A 22,035-nucleotide genomic window follows, 5' to 3' on the forward strand; every position below is an offset into this window, starting at 1 on the left:
CCCAGCTACTTGAGGGGCTGTGGTAGGAGGATCACTTTAGCCCAGGCGGTTGAGGCTTCAGTGAGCTGAGATTGCACCACTGCACTCCAGCCTGGGTGACAAAGTGAGACCCTGTCACAAAATAATAAATAAAATAAAAATAAAGCATAGATCTTGTTCCTTTCATCCCTGGCTTGAAAACCTTGACTGCCTGCATGTAGTCCCCTAGATTAAGTCTGGAAGCTTTCGCCTGGGATTCAGGGCTCCTCTCAGTTCTAGCTTTCCTGCTATGGACTACCTGATGCTCCCCAGGCATGCCAGGCGCATTTGCATGTTTATGCCTTTGCAAGCTCTGTTTCCTCCCTGTCTCCTCTCCCTGTTCAAATCCTACTGATGCTTTTAATGGCAAATTTAAGGGGATATTATTCAGCAATGACTGGAATCTTTTGAACACTCAATAAATCTCATGGTTGTTATTAACTTCAAGAGTCCTCTTCTGTCAAGACTTCTCCAACCTCATTTGCAACCTGGGCAGAATGTTCCTGGATAGCCAATTCCCATGCAAGTTTCACCTTCACCGAGACATTTTAGTTTGCAGTGGGATGTGTTCATGTCTCCTCTATGGGGCTCTTGGATTCCAGGACCCCAGATCTGGGATTTCTTCACTTCACTGTTGCAGTGTTAGCTCTGCAGGCTGTCTCAGTCATTCAGGAAATATTTGATGGGTAGGTGTGTGAAAAAAATAGTGATGCCTTATACTTTGTCTTTTGCTTGACTGGAGCTTCTGATGTTTATTTCAAATGAACCATATCAAGGGTCATTTGATAAGAATATGCTAGAATTGGCAAGGTGCGGTGGCTCACTCCTGTAATCTCAGCACTTTGGGAGGACGAGAGATGGGTGGATCACTTGAGGTCATGAGTTTGAGACCAGCCTGGCCAACATGACAAAACCCTGTCTGTACTAAAAATACAAAAATAAGCCAGGCATGGTGGTGGGCACCTGTAATCACAGCTACTCTGGAGGCTGAGCAGGGAGAATTGCTTGAACCCAGGAAACAGAGGTTGCAGTGAGCTGAGATCACACCATTGCACTGCAGCTTGGGAGACAGAGCAAGACTGTCACTGCAGTCTGAAACTCCTGGGCTCAAACAGTCCTGCCTCAGGCTCCCAAGTAGCTGGACTACAGGTGTTAGCCACTGTGCCTAATTTTTGTTTGTTATAGAGATGGGGTCTTGCTATGTTGCTCAAGCTAGTCTCAAACTCCTGGGCTCAAGTGATCCTCCTGCCTTGGCCTCTTGAGTCATTGGAATTACAGGCGTGAGCTACCATGCCTCACCTGCTGTCTGTTTTTGTATGGCCTGTCAGCCAAGAATGACTTTTATGTTTTGAAATACTAATTGAAAAATATCAAAACAAGAATAAGATTTTGTGACATGTGAAAATTATGTGAAATTCACATTTCAATGTCCATAAAAATGAAATTTTTTTAGAAAACTGTCTTGCCCATTTGTTTACATATTGTCCATGACTGCTTTTGCCCTGCACTGGCAGAGTTGAGTAATTTCAACAGGGTCCCTAATGCCTTCAAAGCCTAAAATATTTATCATCTGGCCCTTTTCAGAAAAGCTTGATTTAAGCTATTAGTTTACTATAAAATTAGTACACACAACAAAGAATTCAAAGTACAGCCCAAACATTTTAGTTTTTTATTTTTTATTTTACTTTATTTTTCTCCAAAAATGCATTTTCATACCAAAGCTCAAACACTTTAAGATTGAATTTAGGCCGGGCATGGTGACTCATGCTTGTAATCCCAGCATTTTGGGAGGCCAAGGTGGTTGGATCACGAGGTCAGGAGATTGAAACCATCCTGGCTAACATGGTGAAACCCTGTCTCTACTAAAAATACAAAAAATTAGCTGGGTGTGGTGGCAGGCGCCTGTGGTCCCAGCTACTTGGGAGGCTGAGGCAGGTGAATGGCATGAACCCGGGAGGTGGAGCTTGCAGTGAGCCAAGATCGCACCACTGCACTCCAACCTGGCCGACAGAGCGAGACTCTGTCTCAAAAAAAAAAAAAAAAAAAAAAAAATTAGTTGGGCATGGTAAACCATGCCTGTAATCCCAGATACTCAGGAGGCTGAGGCAGGAGAATTGCTGGAACTCAGGAGGCAGAGGTTGCAGTGTGCCAAGATAGCACCACTGCACTCCAGCCTGGGTGACAGATCAAGACTCCATCTTGAAAAAAAAAAATTGAATTCAGAGGGTATAATGATTTCGAAATTTCAGAATGTTTGACTTTAAAATTTTTGTTAGGCTGGGCGCGGTGGCTCAAGCCTGTAATCCCAGCACTTTGGGAGGCCAAGACGGGCGGATCACGAGGTCAGGAGATCGAGACCATCCTGGCTAACACAGTGAATCCCCGTCTCTACTAAAAAATACAAAAAACTAGCTGGGCGAGGTGGCGGGCGCCTGTAGTCCCAGCTACTCGGGAGGCTGAGGCAGGAGAATGGCGTAAATCCGGGAGGCGGAGCTTGCAGTGAGCCGAGATCCGGCCACTGCACTCCAGCCTGGGCGACAGAGCGAGACTCCGCCTCAAAAAAAAAAAAAAAATTTTGTTAGTGTGGTAGATGAAAATTCCATCTTTGTGGTTTCTTTCCTTTTCCTTTTTTTTGAGACAGAGCCTCACTCTGTTGCCCAGGCTGAAGTGCAATGGCGTGATCTTGGCTCACTGCAACCTCCATCTCCCAGGTTCAAGCAATTCTCATGCTTCAGCCTCTGAAGTAACTGGTATTACAGGTGTGTGCCACCATACTCAGCTAATTTTGTATTTTTAGTAGAGACAGGGTTTCGCCATGTTGACCAGGTTGGTCTCTTTTTTTTTTTTTTTTGAGACAGAGTCTTGCTGTGTTGCCCAGGTTGGAGTGCAGTGATGCCATCTCGGCTCACTGCAAGCTCCGCCTCCTGGGTTCACACCATTCTCTTGCCTCAACCTCCTGAGTAGCTGGGACTACAGGCGCCTGCCACCATGCCCTGCTAATTTTTTGTATTTTTAGTAGAGACGGGTTTCACTGTGTTAGCCAGGATGATCTCAATCTCCGGACCTCGTGGTCCGTTCGCCTCAGCCTCCCAAAGTGCTGGGATTATAGGCGTAAGCCACCGGGCCTGGCCTTTTTTTTTTTTTTTCTTTCTGTTATTTTAATGTTCATTTGCCTGATTGTGACTGAGTTTGAGCCTTTTATTTTTTATTTTTTTTGAGTCGGAGTCTCACTCTGTCACCCTGGTTAGAGTGCAGTGGTGTGATCTCGGCTCATTGTAACCTCTGCCTCCCTAGTTCAGGCTATTCTCATGGCTCAGCCTTTCTAGTAGCTGGGACTACAGGCGTGTACCACCATGCCTGGCTAATTTTTTGTATGTTTTTAGTAGAGATGGGGTTTCACCATGTTGGCCAGGCCGGTCTCGAACTCCTGACCTGAAATGACCCACCTGCCTCAGGGTTTCAAGGTGCTGAGATTATAGGCACAAGCCACTGCATCTGGCTGGCTTTGTTTTGTTGTTGTTGTTGTTGTTTGTTTGTTTTCTGAGAGAGCATCTTGCTGTATTGCCCAGGCTGTCAGGCTGGTCTCAAACTCCTAGTCTGAAGTGATCCTCCTGCCTCCTGAGTAGTGAGCCTTTCTTTTTTTTTTTTTTTTTTTTAATATTATTGGTCGTTCAGTTTTTCCATGAATTGCTCACTTTTCTTGCTAATTTTCAGTAATAACCTTTTTTTCTTTTTGAGATGGAGTTTTGCTCTTGTTGCCCAGGCTGGAATGCAGTGGCGCAATCTTGGCTCACCACAACTTCCACCTCCCGAGTTCAAGCACTTCTCCTGCCTCAGCCTCCTAAGTAGCTGGGATTACACGCATGCACCACCACGCCCGGCTAATTTTGTATTTTTAGTAGAGACGGGGTTTCTCCATGTTGATCAGGCTGGTCTTGAACTCCCTACCTCAGGTAATCCTCCTGCCTCTGCCTCCCAAAATGCTGGGATTACAGGCGTGAGCCACTGCGCCTGGCCAGTAATAACCTTTTATCTGTTGTATCACTTGCGAATATTTTCTCGTTTATGCATTGTCTTTTGATTTTATTGATAATGGTTTTAGCTGTACCAAAGTTTTGTTTTTCTTTCAAGATGAAATTTCACTCTGCCACTCAGGCTAGAGTAAAGTGGAGTGACCTTGGCTCACTGCAACCTCTGCCTCCCAGGCTCAAGCTGTCCTCCTTCAGCCTCACAGGTTGCTGAGACTACAGGCTTGCACCACCAAACCTGGCTCATTTTTGTATTTTTTGTAGAGATAGGGTTTCACTATGTTACCCAGGCTGGCCTTGGGAGTGTAACGGAATACCACACAGATGTTAAAACATGAACTTGAACTTGGGAGTGTAAACAATCTGTCCACCTCCACCTCCCAAAGTGCTAGGATTTTAGCCATGAGTCACCATGCCTAGCCTTCTGTATTGTTTTCAATTTTTTAGAATTTTATTTTTCTGACTTGGATATTTACTGTATTGGGAATTGGTTTTGTGATGGCCTGAAAGATTATTTAATTTAATTTTTATTCCATATTGAAACCTAGTTATGCCAACCCCATTTATTGAATAGTAACTGCTAAAAGAGTATAAAATACAGAGGAAATTTCCTGCTGCCACCTCGACCCTTTCCCAGTTGATTCCAGACTTCAGTGATTATCATTGTGAAAAGTTTCTTGTTTATTTTCAAAAAATTGCCCGTGTGTGTGTGTGTGAGTGTGTGTGTCTGTGTGTGTGTATACAAACTGGATCATATGCTGTAGACTGTTCCATACCTTTTTTTGACTCAGTATGATATTTTGCCATCTTTTTCATATCAGTTGGCATACGTCTACGATCTAGTTTGGGGCTTAGCAAACTTTTTCTGTAAAGGGCTAGACATAGTGGATGCGATGGCTCATGCCTACAATCCCAGCAGTTTGGGAGGCCGAAGTGGGAGATTGTTTGAGGCCAGGAGTTTGAGACTAGCCTGGGCAACATAGTGAGATCCCCATTTCTACAAAAAATAAAAAAATTGCTCGGCATGGTAGCACGCACCTGTAATCCCAGCTCCTCAGGAGGCTAAGGCAGAAGGATCACTTGATCCTGGGAGCTTGAGGCTGAAGTGGGCCATGACTGTGCCACAGCACCCCAGCCTGGGCAGCAGCAAGACCCCATCTTTTTTTTTTTTTTTTTTTTTTTTTTTTTTTTTTGCTGTTGTAAATGCTACTTGTATTTTAAGACCCCATCTTAAAAAAAAAAATAAAGAAAGGCTAGATAGGCCTTGTGAGCCATACTCTCAGTCATAACTATTAACTTCTACCATTGCAGCAAGAAAGCAATAATAGACAATAGTAAACAAGTGTGGCTGTGTTCCAATAAGACTTTATTTACGAAAATAGGTAGAGCCAGGCATGCTGGTGTGTGCCTATAGTTCCAGCTACTAGGGAGACTGAGGTGGAGGTTCATTTGAGCCCAGGAGTTTGAGGCCAGCCTGAGCAACACAGCAAGACCCCATCTCTTAAAAAAATAGATAGGAGACAGATTTGCCCCCAAACCATATTTTGCTGACCTTTGGGCAAGTTTATATGTTTTAACATCTGTGTGGTATTCCGTTATCTGAATATATCATAATTGATGTAATAAGCACCTTATTAATATACATTTAACTTTTCTAGTTATTTTTATTATGAACAATTCTGCACAAACAGCCTTGTACATAACCTTTGCTTACTTTCATAAATATATATGGAAGAAATTTCTGGAAGTAGAATTACTGCATCAAATGTATGTGCATTTCAGATTTTGACAGAAATTATCAAATTGCTGTGTCTGCAGAGGTTGTGCTTGTTTACGCTCCCATCAACAGCATATGAGGTGCCAGTTTCCTCACATGCTTACCAACTCCGGGGCTGTGAAAAATGCTATATGCTTTAGCTCTAAAATTAAAGAAGTATTTTTTGGATTGAGTTTTAACAGTCTCGTTATTTTCTTTTTTTTTTTTTTTTTTTTTTTTTTTTTTTGAGACGGAGTCTCGCTCTGTCGCCCAGGCTGGAGTGCAGTGGCGTGATCTCGGCTCACTGCAAGCTCTACCTCCCGGGTTCACGCCATTCTCCCGCCTCAGCCTCCGAGTAGCTGGGACTACAGGCGCCCGCCACCACGCCCGGCTAGTTTTTTGTATTTTTAGTAGAGACGGGGTTTCACCATGTTAGCCAGGATGGTCTCGATCTCCTGACCTCGTGATCCACCCGCCTCGGCCTCCCAAAGTGCTGGGATTACAGGCTTGAGCCACCGTGCCCGGCCAGTCTCGTTATTTTCAAAGGACATATACCAGATTGTTAACGTTGGCTATTTCTGAAAGATAGGATTGCTTGTCCTGTTTCCTTCCTTTCTTCCTTCCTTCCTTCCTTCCTTCCCCTTCCTCTTCTTTTTTTTTTTTTTTTTTTTTTTTTTTTTTAAGAGATGGGGTCTGGCCGGGCGCGGTGGCTCAATCCTGTAATCCCAGCACTTTGGGAGGCCGAGACGGGTGGATCACGAGGTCAGGAGATCGAGACCATCCTGGCTAACACGGTGAAACCCCGCCTCCACTAAAAAATACAAAAAACTAGCCGGGCGAAGTGGCGGGCGCCTGTAGTCCCAGCTACTCGGGAGGCTGAGGCGGGAGAATGGCGTGAACCTGGGAGGCAGAGCTTGCAGCGAGCTGAGATCCGGCCACTGCACTCCAGCCTGGGCAACAGAGCGAGACTCCGTCTCCAAAAAAAAAAAAAAAAAAAAAAAAAAAAAAGAGATGGGATCTTGGCCGGGCGCGGTGGCTTAAACCTGTAAGCCCAGCACTTTGGGAGGCCGAGACGGGCGGATCACGAGGTCAGGAGATCGAGACCATCCTAGCTAACACGGTGAAACCCCGTCTCTACTAAAAAATACAAAAAACTAGCCGGGCGAGGTGGCGGGCGCCTGTAGTCCCAGCTACACGGGAGGCTGAGGCAGGAGAATGGCGTAAACCTGGGAGGCGGAGCTTGCAGTGAGCTGAGATCTGGCCACTGCACTCCAGCCCAGGCGACAGAGCAAGACTCCGTCTCAAAAAAAAAAAAAAAAAAAAAAAGAGAGATGGGGTCTTGCTCTGTGTCCCCAGGCTGCAATGCGGTGGCACCATCATAGCTCACTGCAACCTCAAACTCCTGGGCTTAAGTGATCCTCCCACCTCAGTTTCCCAAGTAGCTAGAATTACAGGTGCATGCCACCACGCCAAGCTAATTTTTAAATTTTTTCTAGAGACAAGGTTTCATCATGTGGCCCAGGCTGGTATCAGACTCCTGGCCTCAAGCAATCCTCCCACTTCGGCCTCCCAAAGTGCTGGGATTATAGGTGTGAGCTACTGTACTCAGCCTACTTTCTTTTGTATAGCTTTCTATGAAATATATTGTCTGAAAAATTTTCAATGCACAGGCACTACTTTATCAGAAAAAAACAACAAAGGTTTTTAAATTCCAAAACAAAAGCTATATGTAAAGTGTATTTTGTCTTAGATATATAATTATGAATGTTGTATGTATATATTTGCCCCCAGCATCTGTACTGTAGACAGAAAAAGCAACTGTGGATGGGGAGAAACAATCCTTGCACAAATGTTCCCAGTATTCCACAGATACTGATGCTGATCCATCCACTGCCTTATCTCTTTGTGGACAGAAATTTCCTTCTTGGCCAGGCACAGTGGCTCACACCTGTAATCCCAGCACCTTGGGAGGCTGAGGCAGGCGGATCACCTGAGGTCAGGAGTTTGAGATCAGCCTGGCCAACATGGTGAAACCCCGTCTCTACTGAAAATACAGAAATTAGCCAGACTTGGTGGCGCATGCCTGTAATCTCAGCTACTTGCGGGGCTGAGGCATGAGAATCACTTGAACCTGTGCGGCGGAGGTTGCAGTGAGCTGAGATTGTACCACTGCACTCCAGCCTGGGTGACTGAGTGAGCCTTTTTCTGAAAAAAAGACGTTTCCTTCCTTATCTACAAAGACAGCATTTCAGGCAAACATTTCAGTGTATCCATTCCATGCTGTGAAGAATTACTATAGCTTATAGAAGGAAGGGCATGTTTTGGGGACCACCAGGATCTGGCTTATTCCTTCATGTGCTTCCATAGTCTCTGCCAGGTCCAGGTAAGTGACCTAACATATGGTCTGGTGAATATGAGACCAAGGAAGAAAATTCATCATGCAGTGCCCAGAGTCCTCTCAAGCAAGCACTAAGGACCTGATGCTTCACAGCAGTGTGCTCTCTGTCGTACAAATTAGTATTGTTCTTCCTCTGGGTGTCTAAGTTTGAGATTTTGCATTTTGTGAATGTCTGCAAATTTCCAACAGCATCCACCCTGGCAGTACGGCGAGGCCATAGGAACTGGTATGGTAATTTTCCTGAGCTCCCTAAACCCCATCATGTATCAATGTATTCCACTTTTGCATATTTTACTTCCTATAGAATGGGAGGTACAGAATCGTATCCCTTCTGGAACTATTTTAAAGGCCTTGATGGAAGGTGGTGAAAATGGGCCCTGGATGAGATTTATGAGAGCAGAAATAACAGCAGAGGGTTTTTTACGAGAATTTGGGAGACTATGCTCTGAAATGGTGAGTGATAAACATACCTACATTTCCATATTTTTCTTTTTGCCTTGAGTAGTGGTTGCAACATTCATGTATAAGTTAGTTAAACTGAAAATAAACTGAAACCTTATAACCCATTACATGTTTTAAAGTTATTTCTTAGGCCAGGCGCTGTGGCTCATGCCTATAATCCCAGCACTTTGGGAGGCCAGAGGGTGGATCACCTGAGGTCAGAAGTTTGAGACCAGCCTGGCTAACATGGTGAAACCTCGTTTCTACTACAAATACAAAAAATTAGCTGGCTGTGGTGGCGCACACCTGTAATCCCAGCTATTTGGGAAGCTGAGGCAGGTGAATCGCTTGAACCTCGAGGGTGGAGGTTGCAGTGAGCTGAGATCATGCCATTGCACTCCAGCTTGGGCAACAAGAGTGAAACTCTGTCTCAAAAAAAAAAAAGTTATTTATTTCACCCCTAGGTGTTCAATTTATATATGAATAACTAAAAATATTCTTAGCCAGGTGTGGTGGCTCACACCTGTAACTTCAGCACTTTGGGAGGCTGAGATAGAAGAACTGTTTGAACTCTGGAGTTTGAGACCAGCTTAGGCAACATAGCCAGACCTCGTCTCTACTAAAAATCAAAAAAGTTAGCCAGGCATGGTGGCACACACCTCTGGTCCCAGCTATTCAGGAGGCTGAGGCTTGAGCCCTAGAGACTGAGGCTTCAGCGAGCCATGACCATGCCACTGCACTGCAGCCTGGGCAACATAACAAGACTCTGTCTCAAAAAAAAAAAAAAAATTTCTTTACTAAGTTCCTCCAGCATATACATATATATATATATATATATATATATTTTTTTTTTTTTTTTTTTTTTTTGAGATGGAGTCTTGCTATGTCGCCCAGGCTGGAGTGCAGTGGCGGGATCTCGGGTCACTGCAAGCTCCGCCTCCCGGGTTCACGCCATTCTCCTGCCTCAGCCTCCTGAGTAGCTGGGACTACAGACACCCGCCACCTCGCCCGGCTAGTTTTTTTGTATTTTTTTAGTAGAGACGGGGTTTCACCGTGTTAGCCAGGATGGTCTTGATCTTCTGACCTCGTGATCCGCCCGTCTCAGCCTCCCAAAGTGCTGGGATTACAGGCTTGAGCCACCGCGCCCAGCCAGCATATATTTTTTTAATGTTTTCTAGTGTATTATAAAGGATATTATGAAGGATACGAAAGAACAGCCAGATAACAAGATACCTGGGGGCAAAGGTTTTAGAGCCATTGTACCCTTTCTGGGCCTGCCACCCTTCTCCCAGCACCTCCATGCATTCAGCAACCTGAAAGCTCCCCTCCAACAGATACCAAAACAGGAGCTGTCTACATAATGGCTTTGATAAAACAGCTTATTTAAAACAATAATAATATTGAACATTTTTTTCTGTACTGTGCACTGTTCTAAGCTCTTTATATAGCTCATGTAACTGTAATGGGTCTACTAAAATATAATTTAAAATATAGTAAGAAAAGTTCTGTAGGTAGATGGTGGTGATGGTGATGGTTGCACGACAACATGACTGTACTTAATGCCACTGCCCTGTATACTTAAAAATGGTCAAGTGCGGTGGCTCATGCCTGTGATCCCAGCATTTTGGGAGGCCAAGGTGGGCGGATCACCTGAGGTCAGGAGTTCAAGACCAGCCTGGCCAACATGGTGAAACCCCATCTCTACTAAAAATATAAAGTTTAGCCAGGCGTGGTGGTGGGCATCTGTAATCCCAGCTACTTGGGAGGCTGAGACAGGAGAATTGCTTGAACCTGGGAGGCAGAGGTTACAGTGAGCTGAGATCGAGATTACACCACTGCACTCCAGCCTGGGTGACAGAGTGAGACTCCATCTCAAAAACAAAAAACAAGGTTAAAATGGTAAATTTTGTGTTACATATGTTTTCCACAATTTATATATATACACATATATGTGTATATATAATAGGAAACCTTGAAAACATGCAAAGTGAAAGAAGCCAGTCAAAAAAGACCACATGGTATGTGATTCCATCTGTGTGAAATGTTCAGAATAGGCAAATCCATAGAGATAGAAAGTAGATTGGTGGTTTTCTAGTACAGGGAGACTTGGGGGAAATGAGGAGTGACTGTTAATGGGTATGGTTTACTGTTTTTAAAAAAAATTTTTTTTTGAGACAGAGTCTCGCTCTGTCACCCAGGCTGGAGTACAGTGGAGCAGTCTCAGCTCACTGCAACCTCTGCCCCCCGAGTTCAAGTGATTCTCCTGCCTTAGCCTCCCGAGTAGCTGGACAGGCATGCGCCACCAGCCCCAGCTAATTTTTGTATTTTTAGTAGAGACAGGGTTTCACCATGTTGACCAGGAAGGTCTCGATCTCTTGACCTTGTGATCTGCCTGCCTCTGCCTCCCAAAGTGCTGGGATTACAGGTGTGAGCCACCACACCTGGCTGATTTGCTCTTTAGAGTAATGAAAATGTCCTAAAACTGATGGCAGTGATGGTTGCACAACTTTGTGAATATATTAAAAACCACTGAATTGCACTCCTTAAATAGGTGACTTGCATGGCATGTGAATTATATTTCAGTAAAGCTGTTCTAAAATCTGTGTGTGTATATGTATATATAAAATAGCAGGCTTGCCTTTGCAGATTTTGAAATGTGATAATATAAGAGTTTTCTTTTTTTTTTTTTTTTTTTTGAGACGGAGTCTTGCTCTGTTGCCCAGGCTGGAGTGCAGTGGCATGGTCTCGGCTCACTGCAACCTCCGTCTCCTGGGTTCAAGCTATTCTCCTGCTTCAGCCTCCCGAGTAGCTGGGACTATAGGTACGTGCCACCACACTTGGCTAACTTTTTGCATTTTTACTAGAGACAGGGTTTTACCATGTTAGCCAGGATGGTCTTGATCACCTGACTTTGTGATCCGCCCACCTCAGCCTCCCAAAGTGCTGGGATTACAGACGTGAGCCATTGCGCCCGGTCTTATAAGAGTTTTCAAAACCCACACAGATTGAATTTAAAAACAAGAAAAAAATTGATCAGAAACTAAAGTTCATAATGGTGATGCTGAGGCAATACAAAAAGCATTAAATGACTTCTCAAGCATTAAAAATTAAATTACATATACTTAATATACTTTTAGAGTTCACTGTATCCTCTTATGATACGCTGGTTTTTTTTTTTTTTCCGACTAGCAATCCATGAGCAGAATAAAGAACTCATTTAATTGTAATATTGGTATAAATAGCTCCATTCCCTACTCTGTTGCTCAGGCTGGAGTGCAATGGCTTGATCGTAGCTCACTGCAGCCCCAGGCTCCCAGGCTCAAGCCATCCTCCCACCTCAACCCCCTGAGTAGCTGGGACCACAGGTATGCGCCACCAAGCCTGGCTAAGTTAAAAAACTTTTTTTTTTAGATCTCACTTTGTTGCCCAGGCTGGTGTCAAACTCCTGAGCTCAAGCAGTTCTCCCACCTCAGCCTCCCAAAATGCTGGGATTACAGGTGTGAGCCACTGTGCCTAGCCTATAACTCTAGTCCTAGGTAACTTTTTAAAATCTTATATGAGAGTTCAGCACAGGGGCTGAGGAAGTGAGAAACACAGTTCCTGCAGGCAGCAAGCTATGAGCCTTGGCTCCTGTAGCCAGAGAGCAGAAGGACTCCAGGAATAAGCTTATTTTTTTTTTTCTGTTGGCCATGAGTGTTTGTCACTCTTAATGATTGCTGTTCTCCCCTGCCCTCTCCTGTTTTTAGTCAAAAACCTCCGTGCCTGTGGACTCATTTTTCTCTCTGCTGACCAGTGAGCGAGTGGCAAAGCAGTTCCCAGTGATGACTGAGGCCATAACTCAAATTCGGGCAAAAGGTCTTCAGACTGCAGTCTTGAGCAATAATTTTTATCTTCCCAACCAGAAAAGCTTTTTGCCCCTGGACCGGAAACAGTTTGATGTGGTAAGCTTGAGCTAATTGAAAACCATTGGAACAGAATCTGTGCCCTCGCTTCAGGGTGCAGTGTTAAATGCTGCCTTCTAACAGGTCTTGAGTGAGGGAGTTTTTCCTTCAGACACTTGACTAAGTTAGGTTTAAATGCAATAGGTTGAAAACAGACCTTTTAAAATAACACTGTGTTCTTAGCAAGGTCAGACATTTATGGCATTTGATAACCGGTTGACACTTCAGCTTTACATTCTAAATTCGAACCTTAGTCTTCATATAACACAAGCATCTCTATCAGCCCTTACATCTTAATGGATCTTTTGGCCTTTTCTAAGACGAACTATGTTGCCTTCTATTTCTGTGACATTAATTCCTAGACCAGTGCTGTCCAATAAAACTTTACTGACTTCCTTGGCCTGATTTACTTCCATACTAAATCCATCTGCTCCATGTGTGTATCCCAACCTGTCATGTGATAAACCTATAGTTTTGACATGCTTGGCAGTATTTGGGTACTTTACTTATTTATTTATTTTTATTTATTTATTTTGAGATGGAGTCTCGCTCTGTAACCCAGGCTGGAGTTCAGTGGCGCAATCTCAGCTCACTGCAACCTCCGCTTCCCAGGTTCAAGCCATTCTCATGCCTCAGACTCCTGAGTAGCTGGAATTACAGACGTGTGCCACCATGCTTGGCTAATTTTTATATTTTTAGTAGAGACGGGGTTTCACCGTGTTGGCCAGGCTGGTCTTCAACTCCCAACCTCGAGTGATCCGCCCATCTCCGCCTCTCAAAGTGCTGGGATTACAAGTATGAGCCACCGTGCATGGCCTATTTTTATGTGTGTGTGTGTATATATATATATATATATATTTTATTTATTTTTTTTTTCTTGAGACAATCTTGCTCTGTTGCCCAGGCTAAAGTACAGTGGCACCATCTCGGCTCACTGTAACCTCCCTCTTCTAGGCTCAAGCATTTCTCCTGTCTCAGCCTCCTGAGTAGCTGTGATTACAGGCATGCACTGCCCCTGGCACTACCACCCCTGAATTTTTAGTAGAGACAGGGTTTCACCATGTTGGCCAGGGAAGAAGGAGGCTTCCCCTCCATCTTCCTGGGATAGAGACTCCAAAGTTTGAACTCCTGACCTCAAGTAATCTACCCACCTCGGCCTCCTAAAGTGCTGGGATGACAGGCATGAGCCACCATGCCTGGCCCCTATTTGGGTACTCTCTTTGTTTTTTCCCTGAGAGAGGGTCTCTCTCGGTCGCCCAGGTTGGAGTTCAGTGGCTCAGTCTCAGTTCATTGCATCCCCACCTCCCAGATTCAAGCAATTCTTGTGCCTCAGCCTCTTAGTAGCTGAGACTATAGGTGCATGCCACCACGCCTGGCTAGTTTTTGTTTTTTATTAATATTAGAGACCGGGTTTCACCATGTTGGCCAGGGTGGTCTCAAACTTCTGACCTCAAATGATCAACCCACCTCAGCCTCCCAAAGTGCTGAGATTACAGGCATGAACCACCATGCCCGGCCCTATTTGGATACTTTAAAAATGTTTGTTTTTGTCTTATAACCAACAGCAGTGATAATTCCCTTTAGAGACTCCAAAGCCCAGATTGGCAGTTGATCTTCCAGCACCTTTTAGAGTTGTGATGGATCAGAAGAACCCTTCCCCTGGCCCATTGCTCCAAAGATATTCCGAGTCAGTGCAAAAGGGAACAGCTCACCAAATATAGTGAGAGTCATGGTAACCTCTGGAACACATTGGATGAAATTTCTCTGATAACTCAAGTATTGGACATTTTGCTACCAGAGCCCCTTTCTGATTCTTTCCATCTTTGGAAGAGCTACTTTGGCTGGACTCCAGGAAGTGGCATATTCCCTTAGCCCTACATCTGCCTATGCCTGGCTGTATTTGTACCCTTCGTTGGGCCAGTGAGATTAAAGATTTTCAACTCTGCCCACACATCACATGACCTGGAAGTTTGTAAAGATTCTGGGTCTGTTTCCCTGGAGGCTTTTGTTGAGTATGTCTAGTTGGGATCCAGGCATGTGTATTTCTTTTTTTTTTTTTTTTTTTTTGAGACGGAGTCTCGCTCTGTAGCCCAGACTGGAGTGCAGTGGCCGGATCTCAGCTCACTGCAAGCTCTGCCTCCCGGGTTCACGCCATTTTCCTGCCTCAGCCTCCCGAGTAGCTGGGACTACAGGCGCCCGCCACCTCGCCCGGCTAGTTTTTTGTATTTCTTAGTAGAGACGGGGTTTCACCGTGTTAGCCAGGATGGTCTCGATCTCCTGACCTCGTGATCCACCCGTCTCGGCCTCCCAAAGTGCTGGGATTACAGGCTTGAGCCACCGCGCCCGGCCCTATGTGTATTTCAAAAAAGCTCCACAGGTGATTCTGCCGTGCAGCTGGGGTGAGACACCCCAAGATGCAGTGAGGGACTTGGACTTCGGATTCTGTCCATGCTTCTGTCTTACCACACAGCCTCCGTCATGCTTACCTTGAGAAGGAGGCTTCCCCTCCATCTTCCTGGGATAGAGCCTTGGTAAATAAAATCATTTTTATCTGATCCACATTTGGAAAAACACTGGCCTTGTTCCCACAGTTCCTGGTTTGCCAAGAAAGTAATAGAAACCCTGAATAAGTTCATGCCATCGTGTGCAAAATAGAACAGAAAAAGAAGGCTAGAGATCTTATCAAACAAATCTTAAGAATTTATTTTACTTCCCCCAGATGTAATTCACCTAGTGAGAGGAGCTGTCTGCTTCCTGGAACTTTGCCCCATCCCCCACAGTTCCCTCCACTTTCCTGTCTCTTGTCTCAGCCAGTACAGCTCTGCCGCTTCCATCTGGTACGTTACATCGATCGGTGTCTGAGACACCCTGCTTCTGTACTTCTCACTATTGACGTTTTCTTTGGGGTAGCTTCTTAGACTTTTTTTTTTTTTTTTTTTTTAGCTCATTCAGGTCCTTAGAAGACAAGAGAAAGTAGAAAGGTCCAGTTTATTCGGACATTTATTTACCTGAAAGGGCAGTTCCCACCCAACCCAGAATGCAAGTGTGGGATAGAGAGAGGGGCCATTGGATTTGTCCTTGGCCTTGGAGAGCCTGGGTCATTCCAAATGGCAAGTCAGAGATTTAGTTCTGTTCTTAGGGCAGATCAGAGGGTATTGGTTATAGGCTATGTGGCTGTCTTGGGCCCACACTATAGGAGATTAAGCCCTGGGGACACTAAAAGGACTTTCGGGGAATCAGTGGATCAGAGACAGCCTGACACTGAGAAGGCTTTCCCGGGTTCTCCTGTACTCTCACCAGCACCCTCCACCCATTGCAGATCAGATACGTGGCTGAAGCAAGGTCATCAGAGTATAGGAGCCTCTTAGCATGTCAGGAACAGTGTCAGCCCTCCCATGGAATTTCTGTCTAAATGGAGTATGGATGGGTTTTTAAACCTCTAAAATAAACACTAAGTTCGTATTTATTTTATACTTGTGACAGTGTCTTCTTTCTGAAAAAAAAAAAAAAAAAAAATGGTGAACTACTTCCCATAAAGCTGACATGTACAGCTTTTCTTCTGCTTTGTTTAGCCCCAAGATGTGACATTAGCCAAATGCTTTGTCATTTTGGAACTCACTTAAGTTTCATTTAAGTTTCACAACTTACTGAGCTAAGATAGGTAAGATGACTATTAATATTCTTCCCATTTTGTTGATGATGACACTGAGGCCCATTATAGCTTTGCTTGTTTGCACAGGGTCACAGTGTCTGAAACAGACATTTTGGTTTCTCGAGTTTGCCCCCATGTTGTAACCCAGTATTGTCAAATTCCTCAATTTAAGAAGGCAACATCATTTTATATCATAACAATCTTAAATTACTTGTTATAATAAATCTCAACTGTCCTTCTTATGCTTTTCCTTTCAAAAAGTTTACCAGCATGCGTGTGGGAGCTCCACCTTTAGGGACATTCATCTCTCATTCCCGTCCCTCCATCAGGTCGTGGAGTCCTGCGTGGAAGGGATCTGTAAGCCAGACCCTAGGATCTACAAGCTGTGCTTGGAGCGGCTCGGCCTGCAGCCCTCTGAGTCTATCTTTCTTGATGACCTTGGACCAAATGTAAAAGCAGCTGCCAGCCTTGGTATTCACACCATTAAGGTAATAGTCACTATTTTTTGAACCCCCTCCCATGCACGAGCCACTAGTGCAACATATTTCTCTGTAATCTTTTTACATTTGTAGCTCTAGCTTTCCTTAAGGTTTCCCCCTACATTTCCATAGTCATTTTGTGTTAATTATGAAATCTATGTGACTAGCTGCTTGAATTTTCAATGAGAAGCAAGACAAACAGGTACTGAGAAGGCAGCTTGAGAAAAGAGATAGGAAAGGAGGTGAATGGTAGGCTTAAGACCTTTGTAGGGGTGTTCACCCAGGAGGCAGAGCTTGCAGTGAACCAAGATTGCACCATTGCACTCCAGCCTGGATGACAGAGCAAGACTCCATCTCAAAAAAAAATAATAATATTAGCAAAAAAAAAAAGATGTTTGTTTCATAATTAAAACTCAATATTGTACCTTCGTTCCTAATAATACTGTCCCTGATGGACTATAACAAAAGTGCTACAGTATTAACCTCCCTATCTGATAAACTTGCCAAAAATTCTAAAATAAATCACCCATTTTCTAAAATAATAAAACATTGGTTCAGTGGATAAAAAGAAGTTTTAGGCCGGGCGCGGTGGCTCACGCCTGTAATCCCAGCACTTTGGGAGGCCGAGGCGGGCGGATCACGAGGTCAGGAGATCGAGACCAGCCTGGCTAACACGGTGAAACCCCGTCTCTACTTTAAAAATACAAAAAACTAGCCGGGCGAGGTGGCGGCGCCTGTAGTCCCAGCTACTCGGGAGGCTGAGGCAGGAGAATGGCGTGAACCCGGGGGGCGGAGCTTGCAGTGAGCTGAGATCTGGCCACTGTGCTCCAGCCTGGGCGACAGAGCGAGACTCCGTCTCAAAAAAAAAAAAAAAGAAGTTTTAACTTCGGTTCTCACCTCGTTTGCTCTTGTTATTGGTGTCCTTATTCTTGTAGGCTGTTATATTATTCCCGGCCTTCAAAGGTTTTTTTTTTTTTTTTTTTTTGAGATGGAGTCTCACTCTGTCACCCAGGCTGGAGTGCAGTGGCGCGATCTCGGCTCACTGCAAGCTCCGCGCCCCCCGATTCACGCCATTCTCCTGCCTCAGCCTCCCGAGTAGCTGGGACTACAGGCGCCCGCCACCTCGCCCAGCTAGTTTTTTGTATTTCTTAGTAGAGACGGGGTTTCACCGTGTTAGCCAGGATGGTCTCGATCTCCTGACCTCGTGATCCACCCGTCTCGGCCTCCCAAAGTGCTGGGATTACAGGCGTGAGTCACCGCGCCCGGCTATTTGTTTGTTTTGAGACAGAGTCTCACTCTGTTGCCTAGGCTGGAGTGCAGTGGCTCAATCTCGGCTCACTGCAACCTCTGCCTCCTAGGTTCCAGTGATCTCCTGCCTCAGCCCCCTGAGTAGCTGGGATTACGGTCGCACACCACCATCCCCGGTTAATATTTTTGTATTTTTAGTAGTGACGGGGTTTCACCATGTTGGTCAGGCTGGTCTCAAACTCCTGACCTCGTGATCTGCCTGCTTCAGCCTCCCAAAGTGCTGGGATTACAGGCATGAGCTACCGCGCCCAGCCTTTGAAGTTTTATACAAAATCTTGTCTCTGCCACTCTGTACAGAGTTAACTCCAAACTCTCCTCCACCCTATTTGGAAAAATTACTTCTATTAGAGGGACAAACAAAGCAATTAAATCAAAACGTATTAAACAAATTTGAAGAGAAATTATAAAATAAAAAGAGGGGGAATTGTAAAAAGTAAAGTAGAGGTTCCTCTTCAAAGACTTTCCTCCCCACTTAAGTAGGAATAAATGGTAACTTCTCTTAGAAGCAAAATGTATTTGAAGACCTGTGCTAGCATTCTTAAATATCTGCTAGCTGTGATAAAGAAATCAATGTACTTTATGTTCTTTACTCCCACAATTTAGCCTAAATATTTGCCCTGGCATGCTTATACTGGTCCAAGCAAGCATTAGGTCATAGCCTGTTCCTCTTCCTTATTTGAAGGTGTTTTTACTTTTCTCAGCATTCCACAAGTTACTTCTTCCTTCCTTTGTTCTCCTCTACCTTTGCCTCTTTCAAAAAGTTCTAGGCCGGGTGCGGTGGCTCACGCCTGTAATCCCAACACTTTGGGAGGCCCAGGCGGGTGGATCATGAAGTCAGGAGATGGAGACCATCCTGGCTAACACGGTGAAACCCTGTCTCTACTAAAAATATAAAAAATTAGCTGGGCGCAGTGGCAGGCGCCTTTAGTCCCAGCTACTCAGGAGACTGAGGCAGGAGAATGGCGTGAACCCAGGAGGCAGAGTTTGCAGTGAGGCAAGATAGCGCCACTGCAGTCCGGCCTGGGCGAAAGAGTGAGACTTCTATCTCAAAAAAAAAAAAAAAAAAGTTCTAAGTTGCTCGCCAATCAGGATAAATACAGAAAATAAAAGTCCCATTCCAGCGAAACCAGACACAGCAGTAGGGTGGATGCGTCAGGTTATAAATGACCCTGTCTCCTTTGTTTGGTGTACTCTTGTGGCAAAACTGCTGGCGAGTGTACCCTTTCTGCAGGAAGTAAAAATGGCCTTCCTGAGTAAATTAAATTTGTGTTCAAGTGCTATGTCTTTATGGCACTGGAGAACAAACATTTCGGACACCCCCTAGGAAACAGATAGGAGCCCCTGAGGCCAGGGTTGACTGCTGGCACCTGTTCAATATATATTCTCTACACCTGTACTACCATGAATTGTAAAATTAAAAAAAAAAGTATATATATTCTCAACATTCTGTGAAAAGAAGGGAAAAATAACAACAACAAAATATATACATATGCATATTCTCTCTGAAACCAGGTTAATGACCCAGAGACTGCAGTAAAGGAATTAGAAGCTCTCTTGGGTTTTACATTGAGACTAGGTGTTCCAAACACTCAGCCTGTGAGAAAGACGATGGAAATTCCGAAAGATTCCTTGAAGAAGTACCTCAAAGACTTACTGGGTATCCAGACCACAGGTATGTGGGTGTCTTTCATGTTTTGGTAACTCTCTCCGAGGCGAAGGTTTTGGTCTGTTTCTCACTTTTCAACCCTAATGGAATGGGCTGGAGACAAAGAAGTTTTACAATGAGGAAAATAGCCATTGGGCCTGGTGCATCTGAGCACTGCTTTCAGTTTTGCTTGGGAAAAAGCATTAACTTCCCTATTTATGGATCTCCAAAAGTATACCTATCCCACTCTTACAACTGAGAGTGTGGTATGGCAGTGGTTGCCTGCTTTCAACAGGGAGAGGAACTTGGGGACTGCAGTATGTGCTCAGAGGATTTTACAGTTTCTAATGCTTTGAGACGACAGCCCATTTTGTGAAGATGACTTAGAAGTTACATTGGCAGGCGGGGTACGGTGGCTCACGCCTGTAATCCCAGCACTTTAGGAGGCCGAGGCAGGTAGATCACGAGGTCAGGAGTTCGAGACTAGCCTGGCCAACTTGGTGAAACCTTGTTTCTACTAAAAATACAAAAATTAACTGGGTATGGTGGTGGGTGCCTGTAATCCCAGATACTCAGGAGGCTGAGGCAGGAGAATTGCTTGAACCCAGGAGGCAGAGGTTGCAGTCAGCCGAGATTGTGCTGCTGTACTCCAGCCTGGGCAACAGAGCAAGACTCCATCTCAGGAAAAAAAAAAAAGAATTTGCTTTGGTGACCAGGGTGTAGTGGCTCACTCCTGTAATTCCAGCATTTTGGGAGGCCGAGGCAGGCGATCACTTGAGGCCAGGAGTTCGAGACCAGCCTGACCAACGATGTGAAACCTTGTCTCTACTAAAAATACAAAAATTAGCTGGATGTGGTGGTGCACAACTATAGTCCCAGCTGCTCTGGAGACTGAGGCACAACAATCGCTTTAACCCGGGAGGCAGTGGTTGCAGTGAGCCTATATTGCGCCACTGCACTCTAGCGTGGGTGATAGAGTGAGACTCCCTCTTAAAAAAAAAAAGAAAAAGAATAAAAGGGGGCCAGGCTCAGTGGCTCACGCCTATAATCCCAGCACTTTGGGAGGCTGAGGCAGGTGGATCACCTGAAGTCAGAAGTTCGAGGTCAGCCTGGCCAACATGGTGAAACCCCATCTCTACTAAAAATACAAAAATTAGCCGGGCGTTTTGGTGGGTGCCTGTAATCCCAGCTACTTGGGAGGCTGAGGCAGGAGTATCACTTGAACCCGGGAGACCGAGGTTGCAGTGAGTGCCACTGCGCTCCAGCCTAGGCGACAGAGCAAGACTCCATCCCCCCCCTGCCAAAAAAAAGGAAAAATACAAAAATTAGCTGGGCATGGTGGCACATGCCTGTAGTCCTAGCTACTCAGGAGAATCACTTGAACCTAGGAGGTGGAGGTTGCAGTGAGCTGAGATCGTGCCACTGCACTGCAGCCTGGGCAACAGAGCAAGACTCTCTCAAAAAAAAAAAAAAAAAAGTTGCATGATTTTAAAATGCAACAAGTTGTCTCCATTTCTTGGAGAGAAGTTTTCTCTTTCCTCCTTCACATTCCGCCCTCAGAAAACCAGCTGCCTTGTGTGCTTTAGAGGACACTTTTGGGTCAGGAGTGGCGACTCATGCCTGTAATCCTAGCACTTTGGGAGACTGAGGTGGGCAGATCACTTGAGGCCAGGAGTTTGAGACCAGCTTGGTCAACATGGCGAAACTCCATCTCTACTAAAAATACAAAAATTAGCTGAGTGTGGTGGCGCATGCCTGTAGTCCCAGCTACTGGGGAGGCTAAGGCAGGAGAATCGCTTGATCCCAGGAAGCAGAGGTTGCAGTGAGCTGAGACAGTGCCACTGCACTCCAGCCTGGATGACAGAGCAAGACTCCATTTCAAAAACAAAAGAAAACAAAAAAAGAGACTTAAAAATTTTTTTTAATTTAATTTAATTTTTTTTGAGATGGAGTTTTGCCCTTGTTGCCCAGGCTGGAGTGCAATGGCATGATCTCAGCTCACTGCAACCTCCACCTCTTGGGTTCTAGTGATTCTCCTGCCTCAGCCTCCCAAGTAGCTCGGATTACAGGCACCCGCTACCATGCCTGGTTAATTTTTATATTTTTAGTAGAGATGGGGTTTCACTATGTTGGTCAGGCTGGTCTCAAATTCCTGATCTCAGGTGATCCACCTGCCTTGGCCTCCCAAAGGGCTGGGATTACAGGCATGAGCCTCTGCTCCCGGCCAAAGAAGACATTTTTCCCAGGTGATAAAGGTTTCACCCACTTGCTCCTTGAAAAAGGCTTTTATTGATAGAGTTTCACATTAGGATGTTTTCCAGCAATTGGATTATTGGTAGTGGCCTCTGCACAGCTGTGGCACCCACTCT

At 45.0% G+C, this 22,035-nt stretch overlaps 2 protein-coding genes across 6 annotated transcripts in view; both read left to right on the forward strand.

The window, feature by feature from the left end:
- ALDH2 (aldehyde dehydrogenase 2 family member) overlaps nucleotides 1-22,035 on the forward strand; it is a 419,735-nt gene that overhangs the window by 308,417 nt on the left and 89,283 nt on the right. The window lies entirely within an intron of this gene.
- The window catches only part of ACAD10 (acyl-CoA dehydrogenase family member 10), a 72,558-nt gene that overhangs the window by 10,674 nt on the left and 39,849 nt on the right, over nucleotides 1-22,035 (forward strand). For 4 of the 5 annotated variants that reach the window (XM_050749657.1, XM_050749659.1, XM_050749660.1 and 1 more), the window contains exons 3-6: nucleotides 8,505-8,653; nucleotides 12,388-12,582; nucleotides 16,564-16,722; nucleotides 19,534-19,693. In XM_050749657.1, coding sequence (XP_050605614.1) covers nucleotides 8,505-8,653; nucleotides 12,388-12,582; nucleotides 16,564-16,722; nucleotides 19,534-19,693 — 663 coding nt within the window. The remainder of the gene's footprint in view (nucleotides 1-8,504; nucleotides 8,654-12,387; nucleotides 12,583-16,563; nucleotides 16,723-19,533; nucleotides 19,694-22,035) is intronic. The other variant, XM_050749661.1, reaches the window with a different exon arrangement.

Source organism: Macaca thibetana, chromosome 11 (genome assembly GCF_024542745.1).
Source record: "Macaca thibetana thibetana isolate TM-01 chromosome 11, ASM2454274v1, whole genome shotgun sequence".
Lineage (NCBI taxonomy): Eukaryota > Metazoa > Chordata > Mammalia > Primates > Cercopithecidae > Macaca > Macaca thibetana.